At 43.2% G+C, this 22,959-nt stretch overlaps 1 protein-coding gene across 2 annotated transcripts in view; it reads right to left on the bottom strand.

The window, feature by feature from the left end:
- tyn (trynity) overlaps nucleotides 1-22,959 on the bottom strand; it is a 98,578-nt gene that overhangs the window by 10,530 nt on the left and 65,089 nt on the right. The window contains exons 6-13 of one of the 2 annotated variants that reach the window (XM_069303051.1): nucleotides 21,583-21,727; nucleotides 17,355-17,467; nucleotides 16,475-16,644; nucleotides 15,659-15,714; nucleotides 6,902-7,162; nucleotides 5,043-5,218; nucleotides 3,066-3,199; nucleotides 2,673-2,717 (exon numbers count right to left, since the gene is read on the bottom strand). In XM_069303051.1, coding sequence (XP_069159152.1) covers nucleotides 2,673-2,717; nucleotides 3,066-3,199; nucleotides 5,043-5,218; nucleotides 6,902-7,162; nucleotides 15,659-15,714; nucleotides 16,475-16,644; nucleotides 17,355-17,467; nucleotides 21,583-21,727 — 1,100 coding nt within the window. The remainder of the gene's footprint in view (nucleotides 1-2,672; nucleotides 2,718-3,065; nucleotides 3,200-5,042; nucleotides 5,219-6,901; nucleotides 7,163-15,658; nucleotides 15,715-16,474; nucleotides 16,645-17,354; nucleotides 17,468-21,582; nucleotides 21,728-22,959) is intronic. The other variant, XM_045750097.2, reaches the window with a different exon arrangement.

Raw genomic sequence — 22,959 nt, 5'->3', positions numbered from 1 at the left:
AGTGACCGCGTGAACACCGGATCCGACCTCCCAGTCTGACCACAACGCTTCCTACCCATTTGTGTTAAAATGTCTGCTTGAGGCTTCCTACCTATTTGTGTTAAAGAAAGAGTGAGTGAGTGAGTGAGTGAGTGAGTGAGTGAGTGAGTGAGTGTGTGTGTGTGTGTGTGTGTGTGTGTGTGTGTGTGTGTGTGTGTGTGTGTGTGTGTGTGTGTGTACACATGCATGATGTGATATTTTGTGTGAGTGCATGTGTGCTAGCATGCATACATGTGTGTGCAAGTGTGCTAGCATGCATACATGTGTGTGCAAGTGGCTAGCATGCATACATGTGTGTGCAAGTGTGCTAGCATGCATACATGTGTGTGCAAGTGTGCTAGCATGCATACATGTGTGTGCAAGTGTGCTAGCATGCATACATGTGTGTGCAAATGTGCTAGCATGCATACATGTGTGTGTGCAGGCATACATGTGTGTGTGCAGGCATACATGTGTGTGTGCAAGCATGCATGTGTGTGTACTCTCCAAATGTACTTGCAGGATTGAGTGTTCAGTTCCAGACCTTCCTTTTGAACATTATATAATTTAACAAATAAGTTGGTTCTTGTTTTCTTATTTACTTTTAATTTTGAGTATTTAGTTAGCTTTTCATTCGCTAACCTATTTCACATATTTACCAGAATTTACCCGAGTCACCATCTCTTTTAGAGGCCTTAATGAGGATAGGAAGCTGGCAGCTTATCAAAGGTTGTAGGCCATACTCTAGGTCTAATTCAAATTCGCTGCATTTTCCAAAAGACACAAAAATGAAAGAAATGTACCATGAGTTATTGCATTATTCCACATACACAAGAGATGTGTTTGATGACATCTTCTCAACCCTACCGTCACACACACACAAGACCCGTGCTTCTTAATATTGACAAAAGCAAGACCCTGCATGTGGGGGCACAACAACCCTCGCCACAACTACCAAATTAATAACATTGCATTACAGCAGATCGATGAAGAAAAGGACCTTGAAATCAAAATCCATCACTCAATGATAGTGGCACAGCAACTAGGAACAGCAGTTAAAAAAGCTAACCAAACATTTGGAATAATCAAGAGTTAATTTCAATGAAAAAAGAAGGTAGTGATTCAATTGTATAAATCTCTGGTGCATCCTCCATTTGGAGTACTGTATCCAAGCATAGAGACCTCATCTTCAGAAGGACATAGCTGCTCTAGTGAAAGTGCAATACTGGAAAACAAAAATCATTCCAGAGCTAAGTCAACTCACGTATCAGGAACGGGTGAGGGCCATGGGGCTAACAACACTACAAACCAGGCATGACAGGGCGGATCTTATTGAAACTTTTAAAATACTGAACAAATTGGAGGATGTTGATCCAGAACAATTCTTTAAAAGGTTAGGTGTAAGACAAACAAGGAGAAACAGTTTCAAGCTCAACAAGCCACAATGTAGGATTGAGAACAGGAGTTGCTTTTTCACCCACAGGGTTATTCACCCATGGAACCGCCTACCCACCCAAGCTGTTAAAGTCAAAACACTCTTGGGTTTTGAAGCACAGCTGGAGAAGATCAAGGTAACTGGGACTTTCGTTTCTGCTCTCGTCGAGGCCACTAGCATTAGTGACTCTCTGGTAAACTCAGGTAAACAGGTAAGATATGGGTTTGATCACATCTTCTCAACACTACCTTCACACAAAGAGGCAGCAGTTGCTGTGTGTGTGAAAGGGATGCAAAGATTTTCCATTACAGGACTTCAGAGCAACACACAAATTTGAGTGTGGTGGATCTTGGAGGAAAGAGAAACTTGTAAGACTTGAGGATAAAAGGAAGATGATAAAGATGAGGATGGAAGATAATATAATCAAAGATAAATGGTCTATTAACACATTACGCATCACCACTCTACTTCGACCTGTGTGGACAGACCGGGCCAGACTCACACATTCCTCTCCATCTACCTATGAATTTAAATTAACATCGCCAGCTTAATATTCCAAGCCACAGGTACAGGCTTAGGCAAAAATAAAACCTGTGATATCTGCTCAGTCCTCTCACAGATTGATCAATCTTTTGAGAAACTGATATGATGAGCAACAATGGTCCTTTATTTAAGTTATTTGTTTGAATGTGAAAGTGGGTGGTCAGTCTGTTAGGATATTTACAAAATATTATAAGACTATATGTTTATGAATTACATGATTCTCATGTATTTCAAAATAAACGTGGGAAATTTCAAGGACTTTGAAATGTTTAAAGTTAAATCTTTGAGTCTGTTGACTGGTAACTAGTTATAAAAAAAATATCATGCTGTAGTCTTACAATAAAGATTTTGTGACAGACAATTTGTAGATGCAACACATTCACTACGATACGTGCATACAGTCTGTGCCTACAGTTTGTGCCTACAGTCTGTGTCTACAGTCTGTGTCTACTTCTCTGCATATACAGATGTTACATTACTAGTTCATATCTATAAGTCAGTGTTGAAGGTCTTTGTCTACTAGTCAGTGCTTACAGGATAAAAACACAGAGCAATCTACCGAGAAGTCAAAGTATCTACAGATCTGGGAAGGACAAGCTACAGGTAGAGTGGTGAGGCTGCACTGAAGCCAGCAATCACAGCCCAGAGCCCCTGTGAGCCACACTTCATGTCTTACCGGATGATCAGAGTGTTGGATAAGGGGTCGTGCTCACTTGAACTGCTGTAAAATGTATACCATCATTAAAAAACATCTACAGCAAGAAATGTGTCATTTTAAGAATCTACTTATGCTGCAGCTTTGCTTTAATAAAATTGATTACATATTTTTCTATAACCACTTATGCAGCAGGATGATGGCGGACAGGAACTTATATCTACAGACTGATTGGACAATCTATAGATGGAGTTCACACACACACACACACACACACACACGAAAACATGGCATATGTGATAGGATATTTTTTAAGACCGCAATGCAATAACTATATTTAAATGGAGCATGTAATGCTATTAAGGAAACTGAAGAAGTGAAAAGCAAGTTGAAATGAATGGATTAAAGTCATACCTGATGGGGAGCATGCCGAAGGTGATGTTCTTGGAGGTCATGTCGTAGGTGCAACGGATCTTGTAGATCTTGTCAGTCTTGGTCATGACGATGGAATGGTGCTGGATGACCACAGTGTTGGTGTAGACACCATTCTGCAACACACACACACAATAGTATAACACTCCAATTGGAGGTACAAAATATGTATGGATTATTAGTTGTGGTAACACAGGCCTTTAGGGGAAGGTCATGTGATCTGTGGCTGGTATTAACTCAAACTTTTCAACTATGCTCCCATATGCACAAATGCCAAAATAAACATTTGATTGTGTGAGTTTCTTCTTTACAAATAGGTTAAATAAAGATCAATAAAATAAAAACAGCTGTATTTCCTACCTTGAAAATACAGAGAGATAATCTAAACTGACTTTGACAAAAATGAGTTCCCAACTGGCCTCTTCAGTGTTCTGAGAAATGTCTTAGATACTGTAAAGCAAATCTATCTCTTAAACTTCATCATTGTGGAATTCGAGGGTTTGTTCTGAGCTATATTCACTCATATCTTAGTGTCAGACTCAGTATGTAGCCACCAATGACATAACCTCCCCCACCATTAACTGTGGGACTGTCACAGGGCAGCATCTGAGGGCCTCTCTTATTTCTTATATACATAAGTGATTTGCCAAATGTATCCAACATTCTAAACCTATACTATTTGTTGACGATACTTCACCTATTCAGACCCCAACCCACCACACACTAGATACTGTAAATACTGAATTAAAAAAAAAACTCCACTCATGGATGTCAACAAACACTAAACATAGAAAAGACCTACTACATTTTATTTGGAAGTAAATCATCAAACCAAATTCACCTTCAGATAGACAATGCTAACATTTGCATTAAAAATTATGGAAAGTTCCTTAGAAGAGACTAAAGAGACTTACAAGAGACTAGACTTCAGCACCAACATACAGCACATAGCCAAAAGTGTCTCAAAAACTGTTTGTATGCTCTCTAAAATCAGATATTATATTCTCCACTCTGCTCTCCTCTCATTATACTACTCATTAATCTATATCTACCTTACATACGGAATCTGTGCATGGGTTCAACCATTAATTACCTCAAGCCCATTATCACCTAGCAAAAATCTGAATTATAACAAACTCTGTCTTCAGACAACACACAGTCCCTCTGTTTAACTCCCTAAACATATTAAACATACACTCCACACATTCTCTTGTGCTATTTACATGTACAAAACCTTATTCCTAAATGCCAATCCTGATCTGAGACTCTTCCTTGACAGATGCAATAGAACCCATGAGCACCACACCAGAAATTAATATTTATTTATTTATTTATTTGTATATATACAAGAAGGTACATTGGGGGTTAACAGAGAACATAGAGTTTAAGTTGAAATTACATTCTTGTAAAGCCACTAGTATGCATAGCGTTTCATGCAATATAATTTGATCTCTCTATTGTCAGACTAAATTTGTGCAAACACTCCATGCAAATAAAAGGACCCAGTCTATGGAACTCGCTCAATAATGAATTAAAAAACTGTCCAACCTATGATTTATTCAAATGTAAAACCAAAAATTACTGTACCTAATATCATCCTCATTGTTTCGTACCTTGTGCTCCAAACTCCCACTGTATCTTGTGCTACCCACCCACCCAATTTTAGTACTGTACTTAAGACATGCAACTTCACCAGAATAATCAATACCATCTATTTATATTGTAGTTATTATATTGAATTCAAATTCAGCTACAATGAACCTATTAATAGTTTTACTTCCATCGGTTAGATTAAGGACCTGACCGAAACACCAAGCGTGTTGGTGGCTTTGTAAGAATGTCACACTCAAACACCAATGTTATGTACTCTCACAACCCAATGTACCTTCCTGTATATAAATACCCAGTATATAAATAAAAGGGAAGAAAGAGAGGAAGAGGAGGATAATGACTACTTACAGCACTCTGAGTGTTACAGTCTTGGCCAGCCATTGAGAGGTCGAGGCGGAACTTGTCAGAGTTGACGACTTGGACGTTGCAGGTCTCCGAGCGGCCCAAGGCATAGATGCGCCCATTGAAGGCTTGATTGGTGTTCACCTCCACCACAATCCTCGTGTCCTTACAGTGAACTGACACTGTACACAAACACACGTATTCTTAAAACATTGCCTACCAAATTTCCTCTTTGATATCTTAACTCAACACAATCCATGAGAGTTACTTCTAATAAGGAGAATCATATATGCATTTTTATAAATGATTTGATATTGAAAATATTGTTTTAATATTGAAAATATTATATTACTGTAAATAACGAACGAAAAAAGTTCAGAAAAGAACATAAAACATAGAAAAAACATAAAACATAGAAAAGACCTACTACATTTTATTTGGTAGTAAATCATGAAAGTGGGCCACAGCGTGGGCAGGCTACAACGCTGGCGGGCCACAGCGCGGGTGGGCCACAGCGCGGGTGGGCCACAGCACCGATTGGCCACAGCAAGGGTGGGCCACTGCGCGGGCGGCCCACCGCACTGGCAGCCCATAGCGAGGGCGGCCCATAGCGAGGGCGGCCCATAGCGCGGGCGGCCCACCGCACTGGCAGCCCATAGCGCGGGCGGCCCACCGCGCCGGCGGCCCACAGCATTGGTGGGCCACAGCATTGGTGAGCCACACAGCAAAGGGCAACAGAAGGAAGGGGGAAAGGGCGACACAACCAGGCCGGCAATAAAATTTTATAAACTTAATTATTAATAACTTTAATTATAAATTATATAAATTTGAAGGTAATAATATGGGTAATACATATAGGTGAGAGTGTGTTTGAATCACCAAGACGAAAAAATGAAGGTGTAAAAAACGCTCAAATTTTTCGGCTTGGAGGATTCAAACTGGTGGGCATCAGTTATATATTTGTCCAGTAAGGCCAGGCGGCTCAGCCAGTCGCCAGCTAGACCACAGGGCACACAAGCGCATGCTGGGTCACATATACTTAGATATCATCTGATATCATGGTTGTTATATTGAGTGCATATTCTACTGCATTATTCCTTGAAATGATCCTCATTGTGCTTCAGTGAACCAATGTATAACCCTGAAATGTTATCCTAATGTACCTAGTAATCCTTGTCAATATTGTGTATTGTTATTATTGTGAATTATTGTAATCTGCTTTTGTGTCAAAATTTCTTACAATGTACCTGTAAACTTTTTTGTCAATTTTACTGTAGTTATTCTACTTAAAATTATCTGTAACTGTAAAGTAAAGCTGTAAAGTACCTGTAAACATTTTTTGTCAATTTTACTGTGAATTATCTAAAAATTATCTGTTAGTTTAAAGACTTGCCTGAAACGCTATGCGTGTTAGTGGCTTTACAAGAATGTACAAATACCAATCTTATGTTATCTCACCAACCCATTGTACCTTCTTGTGAATAAATTATTAAAGTCATTTTAATTCAAGTACAGATCACTGTACTTGAATTAAAACGTTAATGTTATCAAGTTATTTTACCCAGGGTAAAACTTTCACACATGTTAGTTAACCTTATTATTAACTTAAAATTTGTATAATTTATAATTATAGTTATTGATAACTTTAATTATTAATAACTTTAATTAATTAAATATAAGATTATATAAGATAAGATAATTAAAGTTATTAATAATAAAGTTTATTAAAAAAGTTATCGCCATAGCATGTTTGAATCACGAAGGCCAAAAATAATTCCTATTTAAAAAGTCTTCATAGTTAAGGAAGACAAGAGAGACATGGCAGTGAGGTAATATTTAGAGCACAGTACAGGGATGAGACTTACCATCATAGCAAACTCCAGTTGGGTCACAGTTCACGTTTTCTCCAGTGGGTCTTCCAGTCGTTCCCTGACCACTGATAGTTGTTCCGTATGAAGAGGAGGAGGAGGAACTACCTGAGCCTCCTCCAAGTGTTGAGCCGCCGGTGCTGCTGCTGCTGCTGCTGCTGCTGGAGCTGCCTCCCAGCGAGGTGAATACGTCCCCATTGTCTGTGTAGCCGGCAGGGACAGGGGTGACCAGCCCTCCTGTGCTGCTGCCATAGGGGCCTGTAACATAGTCATTGTAACTAGCTGGGATCCCTGGCAGGAGGAGGAGTAGTGTGGTAACATGCAGCATGGGAGATAACCTTATTCTTTCTTCATTCACGCTTTGTTCTATCACCATCAAATACAGACCAGCAGAAGAATGCTAGTTATACAAGAAGTGATACATGGATACTCCATGGCGCTGTGTCCATACCTCATCACCAGTTGGATTTCTGAAGACAGGTTCTTCATAGCCCCAACGACTTTTAGGAAAATTGTTTCAGTCTCATCACTGTTATATTATGAGTACATCTCATCATCTTATTCAAGCTCAACTTGGGTAAGAAATATATCAATTTCGGTGGAGGTGGGGAGGTAATATTTTTCCACTTTCCTCAGCCTTATTATTCTCAAAGTCGCGAGAAGTGTTTAATTCACTTCTTAATCCAACCAAATCCCCTAACTGAACCTAATCTACGCCTATCTCTGCAAACCTAAAATATCAAATAATCTGTCTAAGCTACGGGTATGTATAAAGCCATTATTTGGTTATATAAAACAAATCAGTATATACAAACTAGAGGATGTGTTATTTTACCCGAGGGCCACTATCTAGCGGTCCTCGAAGAGCACAGGAAGCCGGTGACTCGCTGAAGATTCTTTCCCCCCCTCCCCCCATTTATCCTGATGATTCTGTCCAGCTGAATTTTGATATTCAGCAATTTTCGCATTTACGGTTTCGTCAGGTACGAGGTTCCATTGGTTTATAACTCTTTAGATGAAAAGGTGTCTCCTGTTTCTGTCCTGTATTGTGGCTTGTTGAGCTTGAAACCTTTCTTCCTTGTTCGTGTTACATCTGACATTCCGAAGAAGTGGTCTGGATCAATATCCAACAAACTGTTCAGTATTTTAAGTTTCAACGTCAGCTGTCATGTCTGGCGTACAGTGTTGTTAGCCCTGCGGCCCTCAGTCATCCCTGGTATCAGAGTCTACTTAGTTCAGGAGTGAGATTTTGCCGACCGGCACTGAACTTTCTCCAAAGCAAATACTGTATGTCTTTCTGAAGATGAGGTCTCCATGCTTGGATACAATATTCCAGGAATAGACATGCAGTTGTACAACTATCTTCTTTTCCCTAAAGTCAAAATTTCGTTTCATTATTCGAAAGGATTTGGTTTGCTTTTTTTTCCACTGCAGTTCCCAGTTAATATGTGTGAAATTACCTAAGTGTAGTTACAGAATGAGAACTATGCTCGTGGTGTCCCGTCTTTCCAGTACTCTATGCCATATAACACTTTGAAACTACTGATGGTTTTGGCCTCCACCATTTTCTCACTAGATTTGTTGGTGACGGACCTCGGCGCATTCTACGATCCAGGTTCCGAGTCATAATAGTTGACCCTCCCATTAATATTAGTTTCCCATCTTCTAGTCTGGTGTTCTGGGAGTTTTTTGTTTGCAGGGATATTCCTGCGCGGGCCCTAAGCCTCTGGTTGGCCCACTAAGTGTTGCTTGTTTCTGTTTTGCCCGAAACGCTTTGCGTAATAGTGGCTTTAGGCATTGCATGTACTAGCCCTATCTATAAATCCATCACTCTTTGTAAAATCTCTTGTATGTATGTACCTTACCTAAATAAACATTTTGATTTTTTGATTTTTGATTTGATTTTACTTGGGCGGAGTATGAGTATTTATGACTCATATGGTCGCTTACCTGGAAGGTGATGAGGTACCGGTAACTGTGACAGACGGCAGTGAAGCAGGGAGGGTAAAGTACACAGGTCGACCTTGGGACGCCTCTGAGGAAGTGTACTAGCAAGAGGGCTAGTAGAGCGCTGAGGACTTCACTGTTGGAGTGTGCTAGCCTGAGGGCTAGTGGAGGAGTGGAAGACTTCACTGTTTCGGGTGTACTAGCCAGTGGGCTAGTGGAGCGCTTGAAGACGTCACCATAACTTCAGCTAGCGTGAGAGCCAGTGTATCGTGGAAGACCTCGTCAAAGGAACTCCATCACCTTGCATGATATACAAGTTAGGGAAACTGGCCTGTAGTGCCTCTTGCCTGGCACCCATTTTGTTTATTTGGACTACATTAGCTGTCTTTCAGCTTTCCGGTAGGTCTCCTGTTTCCAGTGATCTGTTTACACCATAGAGTGGCACACTTGGTGCTTCTACACCCTCTTTTAGTATCCACGATGAGATTCTGTCAGGCCCAACGGCCTTTATCACATTCAGCTCCAACAGATTCCTTTTTGACCTCATCACTGGTGAGCTCAAATTCCTCCAACATCGCTTGGTTGCCGCCTCCTCTCTTAGTACAGGGGCTTCTCCTTGCTTTATTGTAAAGACCTCCAGAAATCTCGAGTTCTGCACACACCTCTTTATCATTCTCTGTATATCTGTTCTCCTATTTTCTCAGTTTCATCACTTGTTCCTTCACTGCTGTGTTCCTCTTGATGTGACTGTGGAGCAGATTTGGTTGGGTCTTGGTTTTATTTACGACGCCATTTTCATAGTGTCTCTGCTTCTCTCCTCACTCTGAGGTACTCATTCCTTGTCCTCTGGTATCTCTCCCTGCTCTCTGGTGTTCTGTTATTCCTGTAGTTTCTCCGTGTTCTTTTACTCAATTGCTTCGCTACCTTACATTCCTGGTTGAACCATTGATTCTTCTGATGATTTTCATTTTTCTCCTTTTGGGCCAGGATACACCCAATGTGTGTGTTTGTGTGTGTGTGTGTGTGTGTGTGTGTGTGTGTGTGTCTGCACTCACCTAGTTGTGACTGCAGGGGTTGTGCTTCGGCTCTTTGGTCCTGCCTCTCAACCGTCAACCTACTGGTGTACAGGTTCATGAGCTAATTGAGCTCTATCATATCTACATTTGAAACTTTTTATGGAGTTTGCATCCACCACATTACTGCCTAATGCATTTCATTTATTAACTACTCTGACAACGAAAATGTACTTTCTTATGTCTCTGTGGCTCATTTGGGTACTCAGTCCCCAGATGTATCCCACTGTGGGTGTACCAAAAGTGCTAAATAATCTGTTCTTATCTACCCCTGTCAATTCCCCCTAGAATTTTGTATGTCGTTATCATGTCTCCCCGAACTCTTGTCTTCCAATGATGTGAGGTGCAATTCACGCAGCCTTTCCTCGTAACTCATGCCTCTTAGTTATGGGACTACTTTTTAATATACTAGTTTCCAGTATTTCATATACTAGAATTTGTATATATATTTCATTCATTTACCAGTGTTTGTAATTTCACGTGTGGTAAACTGGTTTTGCTCCATCACATACCAAAGATTATTCGGTTTATTTTGTATCTGACAGCCCAGGAGGCGTGAGTGACTCAGCAAGTACCTGGCGGGAAATGGTAAGTGTTGTTTACGTTAGCAAAATCTTGAGATGCCATCATCAGAGATCCAAAGTTAATAGATGTTAAGATCACAGATACTATATCAGAGGCTGTCGTGTCGGGCTGAGGGCTGTCGTGTGAGGCTGAGGGCTGTCGTGTGAGGCTGAGGGCTGTCGTGTCGGGCTGAGGGCTGTCGTGTGAGGCTGAGGGCTGTCGTGTGAGGCTGAGGGCTGTCGTGTCGGGCTGAGGGCTGTCGTGTGAGGCTGAGGGCTGTCGTGTGAGGCTGAGGGCTGTCGTGTCGGGCTGAGGGCTGTCGTGTGAGGCTGAGGGCTGTCGTGTCGGGCTGAGGGCTGTCGTGTGGGGCTGAGGGCTGTCGTGTGGGGCTGAGGGCTGTCTTAAGTCAACCAGACGTGAAGTGTTACACATACTGCTGTCAGCCCGTAAGCTGAGGTTGTCATATACAAATAAAAACACTTTAAAAAATAATAGAAGATTGCAAGAAAGTCACTTTGCTCATGCTTAAGCTGTTAGTTAAGTGCGTGTTAGTGAAGCAAGTCATTCCACAATTTATACGGATGTACAAACATTATTGATCTCTATGGGTTAACTCTGACATGCTGTAACTGTTCTGCACTATCTTGCAAGCCGCTTCTTGACCACCAAACTGTTTACTAATCACAATGGTCTTGTCTCTCCATAAAAGACAAATGATGTTTGTAGATTTGTTAGTAAAACATCGAGTTAGTTCAATTAGTCTGATATGAATAATGTACAGTCCATCTGAATTATAATAATTAAATAACAAAAAATATGTTGTTCATAATGGACTATTCATATTTCACTACAAAGGGTTAGAAGGGGATTGTAAAGAGAAGAATAACGTTCACAATCCACGTACCAGTGATCATTGTCAATGTGGCGCCTCGGTAATGTTCATGTAAGGCAATGTAAGGTAATTATCAGGAGACAACACAGTCAGTATGATAATATAACCACAATGTGTTGATGGATTACCTTCTTACATCACTAGAAAATGTATACATGCTGGTTAGCATTGTAAATGTGTGGCCAAGTTTGTGGTAGAAAAAAAAATCACTCTAATACTGTAACAATAAAGGTGAAGCAACGCTCCAATATATGTGTCAGTATTAATCAAAACAAATTTTCAGAACATTGTATATATACATCACCTTGAGAAAGGATGTAGGTTCCATCCGAAAATTTGTGTTAATACACTTACACATATACCGGGTCTTTCCTTCACCTTCCTCTAAGCACTACGGCATTGTAGCAAGTTTCTACAATGCAAAAATGAAAACAAAAAATCACATTGTGGTTAAAACTGAAAGGGATGCAAGGAGATGGGATATGAGGACGGAATGAAGGTAACGGTGCCTAACCACTTGTACCATCGGGGGATGGAGCGCAGACCTGCATGAAGCGAGGTTGTCGCTGTATCAACCAGTTCAAGTGGCTGGACTCATAGTTATTACCGGAAATAAACACCGAAATAACCAATCACCGTGAGACTGGATGAAAAGTTCCCAACAGCCAACCAGCGCTCGCGTCCATCCATGAAATGGCCAGCCGGCCAATGAATGCCACTTTAATATTTATGACTGACCAATGAAATGGAGTCTTTTTACTGTCTTACCGAGCTCCTCCACTCCCTCGATGTTGACTTGGCGAGAGATGGAAGCCTTGTCAAAGCACATGATCTGAGTGATGTAGCGATTGTCTCTGGTTGTCACCTGCTTACAGATCATATTTTCTCTGGCCTCTGTAACGTCATGTGGTCAAGGGGAAAGGTCAGTAGTGGTGGGCCAACACTCCACTATGTCATGTCAGAGAATCAAGAAACATTCGTCCTCATGACCAGACCACACACTAGAATGTGAAGGGACGACGACGTTTCGGTCCGTCCTGGACCATTCTCAAGTCGATTGTGGTCCAGGACGGACCGAAACGTCGTCGTCCCTTCACATTCTAGTGTGTGGTCTGGTCATCATACTTTAGCCACGTTATTGTGACTCATCGCCTGCATTCGTCCTCATAAACATTGACATGTCTTTCTCAGACAGAGACCGGCTTCATGATAACAAATAGGTCAGATAACAGATAACTCTTAAGTCAAATTGTCTACTAAGAAGGTTATTGTGTGAGAAGTCTACTAAGAGAAGGGGTGAATAATGAGGATAATGATTTGGTAAGGCTACGTTACTACGGCTTATGCCTATGTTAAGCCTATTTAGGCCAATGTTAAGACTGTTTCGGTCACTGTTATGACTGTTTAAGTCAACGGTAGTAAAGGCAAGAAGATAAATAAAGAGCTCTGTACTGCACGTCCATTGAACCCTCGATAAAAAGGTAAGGCTTTATACCCAAGTAGTTCGGTTCATGAATTTAAAGCGTGTATGTAAGTATGTATGTATGTGGTAACGCATATAATACTGGGGCTAGTGTGTGTGTGTGTGTGTGTGTGTGTGTGTGTGTGTGTGTGTGTGTGTGTGTGTGTGTGTGTGTGTGTGTGTGTGTGTGTGTGTACTCGCCTAGTTGTGCTTGCAGGGGATGAGCTCTGGCTCTTTGGTCCCGCCTCTCAACTGTCAATCAACAGGTGTACAGGTTCCTGAGCCTATTGGGCTCTATCATATCTACACTTGAAACTGTGTATGGAGTCAGTCTCCACCACATCACTGCCTAATGTATTCCACCTGTTAACTACTCTGACACTGAAAAGTTCTTTCTAATATCTCTGTGGCTCGTTTGTGCACTCAATTTCCGCCTGTGTCCCCTTGTGCGTGTGCCCCTTGTGTTAAATAGTCTGTCTTTATCTACCCTATCAATTCCTCTGAGAATCTTGCATGTGGTGATCATGTCCCCCTAACTCTTCTGTCTTCCAGCGACGTGAGGTTCAACTCCCGCAGTCTCTCCTCGTAGCTCATACCTCTCAGTTCGGGTACTAGTCTGGTGGCAAACCTTTGTACCTTTCCCAGTTTAGTCTTATGCTCCAGGATTGGTCTGACATATGTGGTATACAAAGTTCTAAATGATTCCTTACACAAGTTTCTAAAGGCCTTTCTAACTAATATGGCCAGCCTGGCATATGCCGCTGATGTTTTCCTCTTGATATGGGCTTCAGGGGGAAAGGTCTGGCGTGATATCAACCCCCAAGTCTCTCTCTCTCTCAACTAGTTCTACTCACCTAGTTGTGCTTGCGAAGGTTGAGCTTCGGCTCTTTGGTCCTTCCTCTCAACCGTCAATCTACTGGTGAGTGAATGTATGTGTGTGTACTTACCTAACTGTGCTTGCGGGGGGTTGAGCTCTGGCTCTTTGGTCCCGCCTCTCAACTGTCAATCAACTGATGTACAGATTCCTGAGCCTACTGAGCTCTATCATATCTACATTTGAAACTGTGTATGGAGTCAGCCTCCACCACATCACTGCCTAATGCATTCTACTCTGACACTGAAAATGTTCTTTCTAACGTCCCTGTGGCTCATTTGGGTACTCAGTCTCCACCTGTGTCCCCTTGTTCGCGTCTCACCCGTGTTAAACAGTCTATTTTTATCTACCCTGTCAATTCCTCTGAGAATTTTATAGGTGTGTGTGCGTGTGTGTCTGTGCGTGTTGGGTGACTTGTGAAATACTATTGTAAATTTTGCATCCGTTAGTCTTGTAAAGGTTAGTTATGTATTATATATTGATAATGAAATATATGACAGCCTGAATAAGGTGGGTAATTTGCATAATTCAGAAAGTTGATGTTTGAATCCATACTGAGGAGTGGTGGTGGTGGTGGCATTGGTGGTGATGGTGGTGGCATTGGTGGTGGTGGTGGTGGTGGTGGTGGTGGTGGTGGTGGTGGTGATGGTGGTGGTGGTAGTTGTGGTGGTGGTGGTGGTGGTGGTGGTGGTGATGGTAGTGGTGGTGGTGATGGTGGCTTTGGTGATGATGGTGGTGGTGGTTGCGGTGGTGCTATGCTTACAAGTCATAAACGTATCCTGCAAGGCGATTTTTTTTAGACATTACTATGTTAGTGTTCAAAATAAACATTAAGTGTGTGTGTGTATAAATAAATAAATAAATATATATATATATATATATATATATATATATATATATATATATATATATATATATATATATATATATATAATATATATATATATATAATATATATATTATATATATATATTTATGTATATATGTGTGTGTGTGACTTACATGTAATATGCTAGCATGAAACATTACGTTGTGAGTGTAGTAACAAAGGTACAGACAGTGCAGTTACCAACAAAGCCAAAGGTGTACACTTCTACAAACAAATATACAGTGGTGTTAAAAGTAATAAAGCATAACTAACACACACAACACTACTACTACTAGGTTACAAAACCTGGCTGCCTTTTACTGGCAGGAACAGCCGCTAATGACTAACCTAACTATTGAGTGGCAACAAAGCACATCTAATACATTGGTTATTGGTCATGCGGTGGTGATATAACTTTAGCTCCTGCACACACACATACACCTCCGCCCCTCCCCTGCTCCACCTCATCCACCTCCGCCCCTCCCCTGCTCCACCTCATCCACCTTGGGGAATGGACCTGAAGTCACTGCTTCGTCATTTACGAAGCAGTGACGTGTCTATTTACGAGATCCGCACCGCTTACCTCCACTATAGCGGCTCAGATGGTATTTACTAAACAGTTTACGAGCGCCGTTACGTTACAAGGTTGCCTTGACGGTCATAATCTTAGGTCGAGGGCGGTATCGTAGAGCTTCGGAGCTCATAAGCTGTTTAGTAAATTAAGACCAAGCCGTCATGATCGAGATGACACCAAGAGGTACAGATCTCGGAAGAGGACTCGCAAATACTGTTTATACTGGCCTAGAGAAAGACAAGCAGGAAAATAAACAATTTTCACACGATTAGGGAAGGCAAGAAATGTACACTGAGACTTAAATAATTGTAGATTATAAAGAACTGAGAAGACTTGGTATTAGTTTCAATGGCAGAGGTGGACTTGGGGACGGGGAGACGGTGTAGTGTGTGGTGCAGACTTACACATGGACGGTATTTAGGCAAGGATTGTTTAGTGTGTGGCTTAATTACACGGAGGGACGGTGGGGGTAGGAAGGCAGTCCACGTCACACTACTCACCCTTGCAGGAGTTCTCGTAGTAGGTTCCTGTGCGCTGCCCATCATCAAGGAGAGGCCTTCGGTACAACAGTTAGGTTACATTAGGTTTTCTTAGCTTTGAATAAGTTATTTTAACATGTATCAAGTTAGTGACTTATGATTGTCAACTACTCGTCCCTGAACACATCCACAAGGGCCGTGCGTGTCGAGGGTTCGAACCTACGTCCGTGCCTTATTGACAGAGCTCGGGTGCATGGGGGAATTGTGTAAAAACCTGGTTTGTGTCTCAGAGAGCCTGGAGGATCCGTGGTCGGTCAAGTTGATTTCCCGGTTGCAATTCTTATACCATGTCGTAGCTCAGTCGATTAAGGCGTGTCTGGGATCCTCTCAGACGTAGGTTCGAACCCTCGTCACGGCCCTTGTGGATTTGTTCATTTGATGCATCATGCTATTGTGATTTCTGTGTGTGCCCGTTCCTGATTCTTATTGCTCACGGAAATCACTGATTTTCAGTCATGACTAAAGGTATTCTTCATATATATATATATATATATATATATATATATATATATATATATATATATATATATATATATATATATATATATATATATATATATATATATACATACGTATTCTCCTCAAATTAAAAACCATTTAGTCAAAATATTCATTATACAGTGAAATACTAATTTGAGCACTTTTAACTTCCAGTGTACTTAAAAATACTGATCTAAGCTAACATATATATTTTAAAAACGTCCTCATAAATATTTCCATTACATAGTAATATTGTAGGACTCCGCCCCAGGTGACCTTGGGAAGAGTCAAGTTTACCTGTCGGTGGAGAGGAAGGTGGAGGGACCATCTGGGAGCGTGTAGTGGTCCAGGTGGAACAGCTGGCAGTTGTAGGTGGTGCCGGTGGGCGGACCCTTGTACAGGAACGATCTACACAGGAACTCGTTCTCGATCTCGCACGCTCTCTTGCACGCGGCCACGCTGTTGGCCTAGGAGGAGGAGGTGGCGGCGAAGGTCACTACCTCTAACATAATGTTTCTCACAGACGTCCACTTACTATTACTGTATATTTCTGTGTATTTATCTTGTCATTTTGTGTCATTTATGTTTTCCGCGGTTGTCAGAAATGTTTAGTTATAGGAAATGTTAATTTTGTTGGAGTAATCACCAAAGATATGTTAAAAGCTGGGATGTTTCATTACATTTACTAGCGCAGTGTGTGTGTGTGTGTAGGGAGGTGGGGAGGCCCCTTGAGGTAATGGGTGGGGAGGCCCCCTTGAGATAATGGGTGGGGAGGCCCCCTTGAGGTAATGGGTGGGAAGGCCTCCTTGAGGTAATGGGTGGGGGAGGCCCCTTGAGGTAATGAGTGGGGGAGGGCCCCTTGAGGTAATGGGTGGGGAGGCTCCCTTGAGGTAATGGGTGGGGAGGCCCCTTGAGGTAATGGGTGGGGGGGATTTAGAAGTGGTGAAGGAGGCAACATCGGCTCTGACAATAGAGAACTCCCGCGCTAACACAGGCAGCCTCGTCCGCGTCATTCTTCGCCAGATCTCTAAACTTAACCGCTCGCTAAGAGGACAATATGGAAGGGGAGGAGCAGCTAGGCGGAGGTGGACGATGGGAGAGGACATGGGACGATGGGAGAGGACATGGGACGGAGGAGAGGGGCTCCGGGCTGGTCTGGAGGGAAGGAGACACTCACCATAAGTTCCTTGTCGACGTAGTAGTGCATGTCCACGTAGTGGGAGACCAGTTGACCGGACACTCCAAGCTCAGGCTCCAGGTACTCCCTGTCCTCGCTACACGACTCCGATGCTGCGGGACGAGGAGGAGGCAATGCTTAAACTCGCAGAAGGGAGGAGGAACTCTGACACTCACAGGAGGGAAGAGCTCTGACACCCACAGGAGGGAGGAGGGGCTCTGACACTCACAGGAGGGAGGAGGGGCACTGACACTCACAGGAGGGAGGAGGGGCTCTGACACTCACAGGAGGGAGGAGGGGCTCTGACGCTCACAGGAGGGAGGAGGGGCTCTGACACTCACAGGAGGGAGGAGGAGCTCTGACACTCACAGGAGGGAGGGAGGAGCTCTGACACTCACAGGAGGGAGGGAGAAGGCAAGACACTCACAGGAGGGAGGGAGAAGCTCTGACACTCACAGGAGGGAGGGAGGAGCTCTGACACTCACAGGAGGGAGGGAAAAGCTCTGACACTCACAGGAGGGAGGGAGGAGCTCTGACACTCACAGGAGGGAGGGAGAAGCTCTGACACTCACAGGAGGGAGGGAGGAGCTCTGACACTCACAGGAGGGAGGGAGAAGCTCTGACACTCACAGGAGGGAGAGAGGAGCTCTGACACTCACAGGAGGGAGGGAGGAGCTCTGACACTCACAGGAGGGAGGGAGAAGCTCTGACACTCACAGGAGGGAGGGAGGAGCTCTGATACTCACAGGAGGGAGGGAGAAGCTCTGACACTCACAGGAGGGAGAGAGGAGCTCTGACACTCACAGGAGGGAGGGAGGAGCTCTGACACTCACAGGAGGGAGAGAGGAGCTCTGACACTCACAGGAGGGGCTCTGACACTCACAGGAGGGAGGGAGAAGCTCTGACACTCACAGGAGGGAGGGAGGAGCTCTGACACTCACAGGAGAGAGGGAGAAGCTCTGACACTCACAGGAGGGAGGGAGAAGCTCTAACACTCACAGGAGGGAGAGAGGAGCTCTGACACTCACAGGAGGGAGAGAGGAGCTCTGACACTCACAGGAGGGGCTCTGACACTCACAGGAGGGAGGGAGAAGCTCTGACACTCACAGGAGGGAGGGAGGGGCTCTGACACTCACAGGAGGGAGAGAGGAGCTCTGACACTCACAGGAGGGGCTCTGACACTCACAGGAGGGAGGGAGAAGCTCTGACACTCACAGGAGGGAGGGAGGAGCTCTGACACTCACAGGAGGGAGGGAGGAGCTCTGACACTCACAGGAGGGAGGGAGAAGCTCTGACACTCACAGGAGGGAGGGAGGAGCTCTGACACTCACAGGAGGGAGGGAGGAGCTCTGACACTCACAGAAGGAAGAAGGGGCTCTGACACTCACAGGAGGGAAGGAGGGAGGGAGGGCCTCTGACAGACATACAGGAGGGCGCGGCCATGACAAATTTATAGGCGATAGCGGTACCCTTGCTTAATATTGTCTCTTAACAGCTAAAGTACACAACACAATACACATTGCCCTAACGACCACCACGGCTGTGGGTATAAGCCGGTGGACGTAGTAGATGCTGATTAGTATCAACAGTTTAAAGAATCAAAATATGACATCTTCGAAATGCTGAGTTTGGCTGAGTATCAATAGGCCTTGCCTCGTATGGGCCAACAGGTCATATGAAGGTTCCTTTATGTTATTTTCTTATGTTTGATGGTTGAGATCAGCCCGCCCTCTTGTTTTGGTAATTATAGCAAGGATGAGGACTATAGTATATATATATATATATATATATATATATATATATATATATATATATATATATATATATATATATATATATATATATATATATATACACACACTCGTACAACTCAACTAAAAAGTGGAAATCTGTACTAATGAATTTTGACAAACCGGAAAAGGTTTTGTATTTATATTGCAAAGATAAACTAACCTAATATTCGTAGGCCTAATACACACTATCTGAGGCCTAATATAGTACATATACGTGCTATACTAGGCCTAGGGATATTTGTTTGTTTTTTAGCTTCTTTTTCAGATTCAATAAAGTGAATAGTACAAGGTTCTACTATCTAATTGCTTTAGTACGTCAATGTTTGTACTATGGTGCACACAGTTATAAACACTATTATCTAAACAGGAGGATGATGAGTTACAGTACCTAGTATAGTACATAGGTACTATAGGTACTACAGTACCTATAGTACCTAGTATAGTACCTATACTAGGTACTATAGGCCTAGTATAGTACACATATGTACTATATTAGGCCTCGGATAGTGTGCGTTAGGCCTAAATACAAAACATTTCCCAATTTGTCCAAAATTGAATAGTATAGCTTTTTACTTTCTAATTATGTTGTATGTCGCTATATGTACTATGGTCCTCATGGTTACAAGTACTGCTAAATCCCCCGCCAAACACACACCGAAACTACGACGTTGGTACAACGTTCGAACAAGTTTTAACACCTTCCTAACCAGTTATAACAACCAATATAGCAAGTTGTAACAACGTTCTAATACGTCATAAACACGTTAAGCCAAGATGTAACAACTTTATTACAAGTTGTAACAAGCGGAAAATAGTGACAGTTTCGGGTTGTGTTTCCAGGGGCATGGTCTGTGAGGGTGTGAGCCCTTCTTGGTGCGGCCGTTCACCAGCTGGTGGTAACGTTCCCTCGAGACACGCGGCCATCACCGCCTGGGGACCACATTCACGAAAGCACTTACGAACCTGTCCATCTTTTCTCAATCTTTGGCGGCTTTGTTTACAATTATTAAACAGTTAATGAGCTCGGAAGCACCAGGAGGCTGTTTATAACAATAACAACAGTTGATTGGCAAGTTTTCATGCTTGTAAACTGTTTAATAAATGTAACCAAAGCCGTCAGAGATTGAGGAAAGATGTACACGTTCGTAAGTGCTTGCGTAAGTGCTTTCGTGAATCTGGCCCCAGGCTGGTCTCCAAGATCACACCAAGACTGCTCAAGAAGATGCTCTCATGCAAACTATAGCACTAATACCGCGGACTATTAATTAAATTGAAATGAATAGCTATTATTTATTAATTAAAAGTCCCCCTCCCTCTCAACCCTTGTTATAGCTGGCCGTGGGATGGTAATGCCGCCGAGGCTGTCACAGCAACCCGTCCTCTTAAAAATAACGTCACTTTTCGCTCGTATGTGCGCTATGGCCAAATTTGGACGTAATTTGAAATGAAATCGACTCACAAAAGTGACGTACTGTTCCGTTTTCTGTTTGAGTCGTCCGGCTTACTCGGCAAGCTTAGAAGAGCCAACTTTCCATAAACGTTTTTCATACCGTTTTGAAACTTTATGAGAATTTCCTGCCCACCTAACCTATCAGAGGACCCTTAACTCACAGACCCGTGTGACAGAGCTCATGTGTCACGCGGAAACAACGAGATCTTGACCTCTATCTCTCACACCAAGTCGTCAATGAAACTGGTATCTGAAGATTTAATCAACGTGTTAATGAGTAATTATAGCTCCGCGCGCAATTAATCTAATCGTGGAAACTCAGCCACTCATCAGAGCATAGCGCCTTCCTTATCATTAAACTTCCTTTTTCTGGAAGAAAATGGCCAGGCCGTCGATGGACAGAAACATCTGTCCATCGACGGCCTGTTGTCAGATACAGGAACTACACAAAACATCTGTCCATCGGTCTCCCGTTGTGAGGTACTCACATGAGAGACACAGGTTCTGTGGGGTACTCACATGAGAGACACAGGTTCTGTGGGGTACTCACATGAGAGACACAGGTTCTGTGGGGTACTCACATGAGAGACACAGGTTCTGTGGGGTACTCACATGAGAGACACAGGTTCTGTGGAGTACTCACATGAGAGACACAGGTTCTGTGGGGTACTCACATGAGAGACACAGGTTCTGTGGGGTACTCACATGAGAGACACGGGTTCTGTGGGGTACTCACATGAGAGACACAGGTTCTGTGAGGTACTCACATGAGAGACACGGGTTCTGTGAGGTACTCACATGAGAGACACGGGTTCTGTGGAGGTACTCACATGAGAGACACAGGTTCTGTGAGGTACTCACATGAGAGACACAGGTTCTGTGAGGTACTCACATGAGAGACACAGGTTCTGTGAGGTACTCACATGAGAGACACAGGTTCTGTGAGGTACTCACATGAGAGACACAGGTTCTGTGAGGTACTCACATGAGAGACACAGGTTCTCAAAGTAGTCTACACCTTTGGTCTCCACCATCTGTATCTTGACCCCCGCCGACCTTCTGTCATGTTGGCTCAGTTGGCACTGTAGAGTCACGTAGTTGTACTCCGCACTCCGGCACTTGAACTTGCTCTGTGGGTGAACAGGAGGAGTTATGAACCTGCTCTGTGGGTGAGGAGGGCGAGAGTTATTGATCTGTATGTGGTGGTGAACGTGTGTAATGAACTTGCTGTGGGTGGGGGTAGATGAGGGCACTAGGGGTAGAGGAGGGCATTAGGGGTAGATGAGGGCACTAGTGGTAGATGAGGGCACTAGGGGTAGAGGAGGGCATTAGGGGTAGATGAGGGCACTAGTGATAGACGAGGGCACTAGTGGTAGATGAAGGCACTAGGGGTTGATGAGGGCAGTAGGAGTAGATGATAGCTCTAGGGTAGATTGTGGCACTAGTAGTAGCTGAGGGCAATATGGGTAGATGAGAGCACTAGAGGTAGATGAAGGCACTAGGGGTATATGAAGGCACTAGGGGTAGATGAGGACACTAGGGGTAGATTAGAGCACTAGGGGTAGAAACGCACTTTATAATACGTACTCCAATCTACCTCTTATTTAAATTATAATAGAAACCCACAATTGATATCAAATAATACACACATGGAAAATTAAGGATGGACAGGTCCCAAATCTACACAGTAAAATAACAACATACTGGAGTGAACGATATGGAAGAAAATGCAGAATAGAACCAGTGAAGCGCAGAGGTGCCATAGGCACAATCAGAGAGCACTGTATAAACATCAGAGGTCCGCGGCTGTTCAACGTCCTCCCAGCGAGTATAAGAAATATTGCCGGAACAACCGTGGACATCTTCAAGAGAAAACTAGACAGTTTTCTTCAAGGAGTGCCGGATCCACCGGGCTGTGGTGGGTATGTGGGCCTGCGGGCCGCTCCAAGCAACAGCCTGGTGGACCAAGTTCTCACAAGTCAAGCCTGGCCTCGGGCCGGGCTTGGGGAGTAGAAGAACTCCCAGAACCCCATCAACCAGGTATCACAAAGTGACAGGAGAAGTTGATCTTCACAATTCCCGATACATAAACCAAAATAAATTGGGTTTAGGGGTGAGCAGGTGACCACAAGTGTAACTTAATGGTCTCTTAAGACTAAAGATAATACCAAGACGAGCTGTAGAGTAAGAGGAGTTAAGTGCAATGAGAAATGTGATTGGTTGTCCTAAGGCTGTTAAGCCGCAGTATTAATGAACAACTCTTTAGAGAATGTTTAATTGCTAATTAATTTTACTAAAATGTAGGTTCTCACAATATGTATTAAATCATTTAGATGATAAATACAAGTTAAAATTATATTCA

Source organism: Procambarus clarkii, chromosome 49 (assembly GCF_040958095.1).
Source record: "Procambarus clarkii isolate CNS0578487 chromosome 49, FALCON_Pclarkii_2.0, whole genome shotgun sequence".
Classification (NCBI taxonomy): domain Eukaryota; kingdom Metazoa; phylum Arthropoda; class Malacostraca; order Decapoda; family Cambaridae; genus Procambarus; species Procambarus clarkii.
This window is presented reverse-complemented; position numbering and strand designations above follow the sequence as displayed.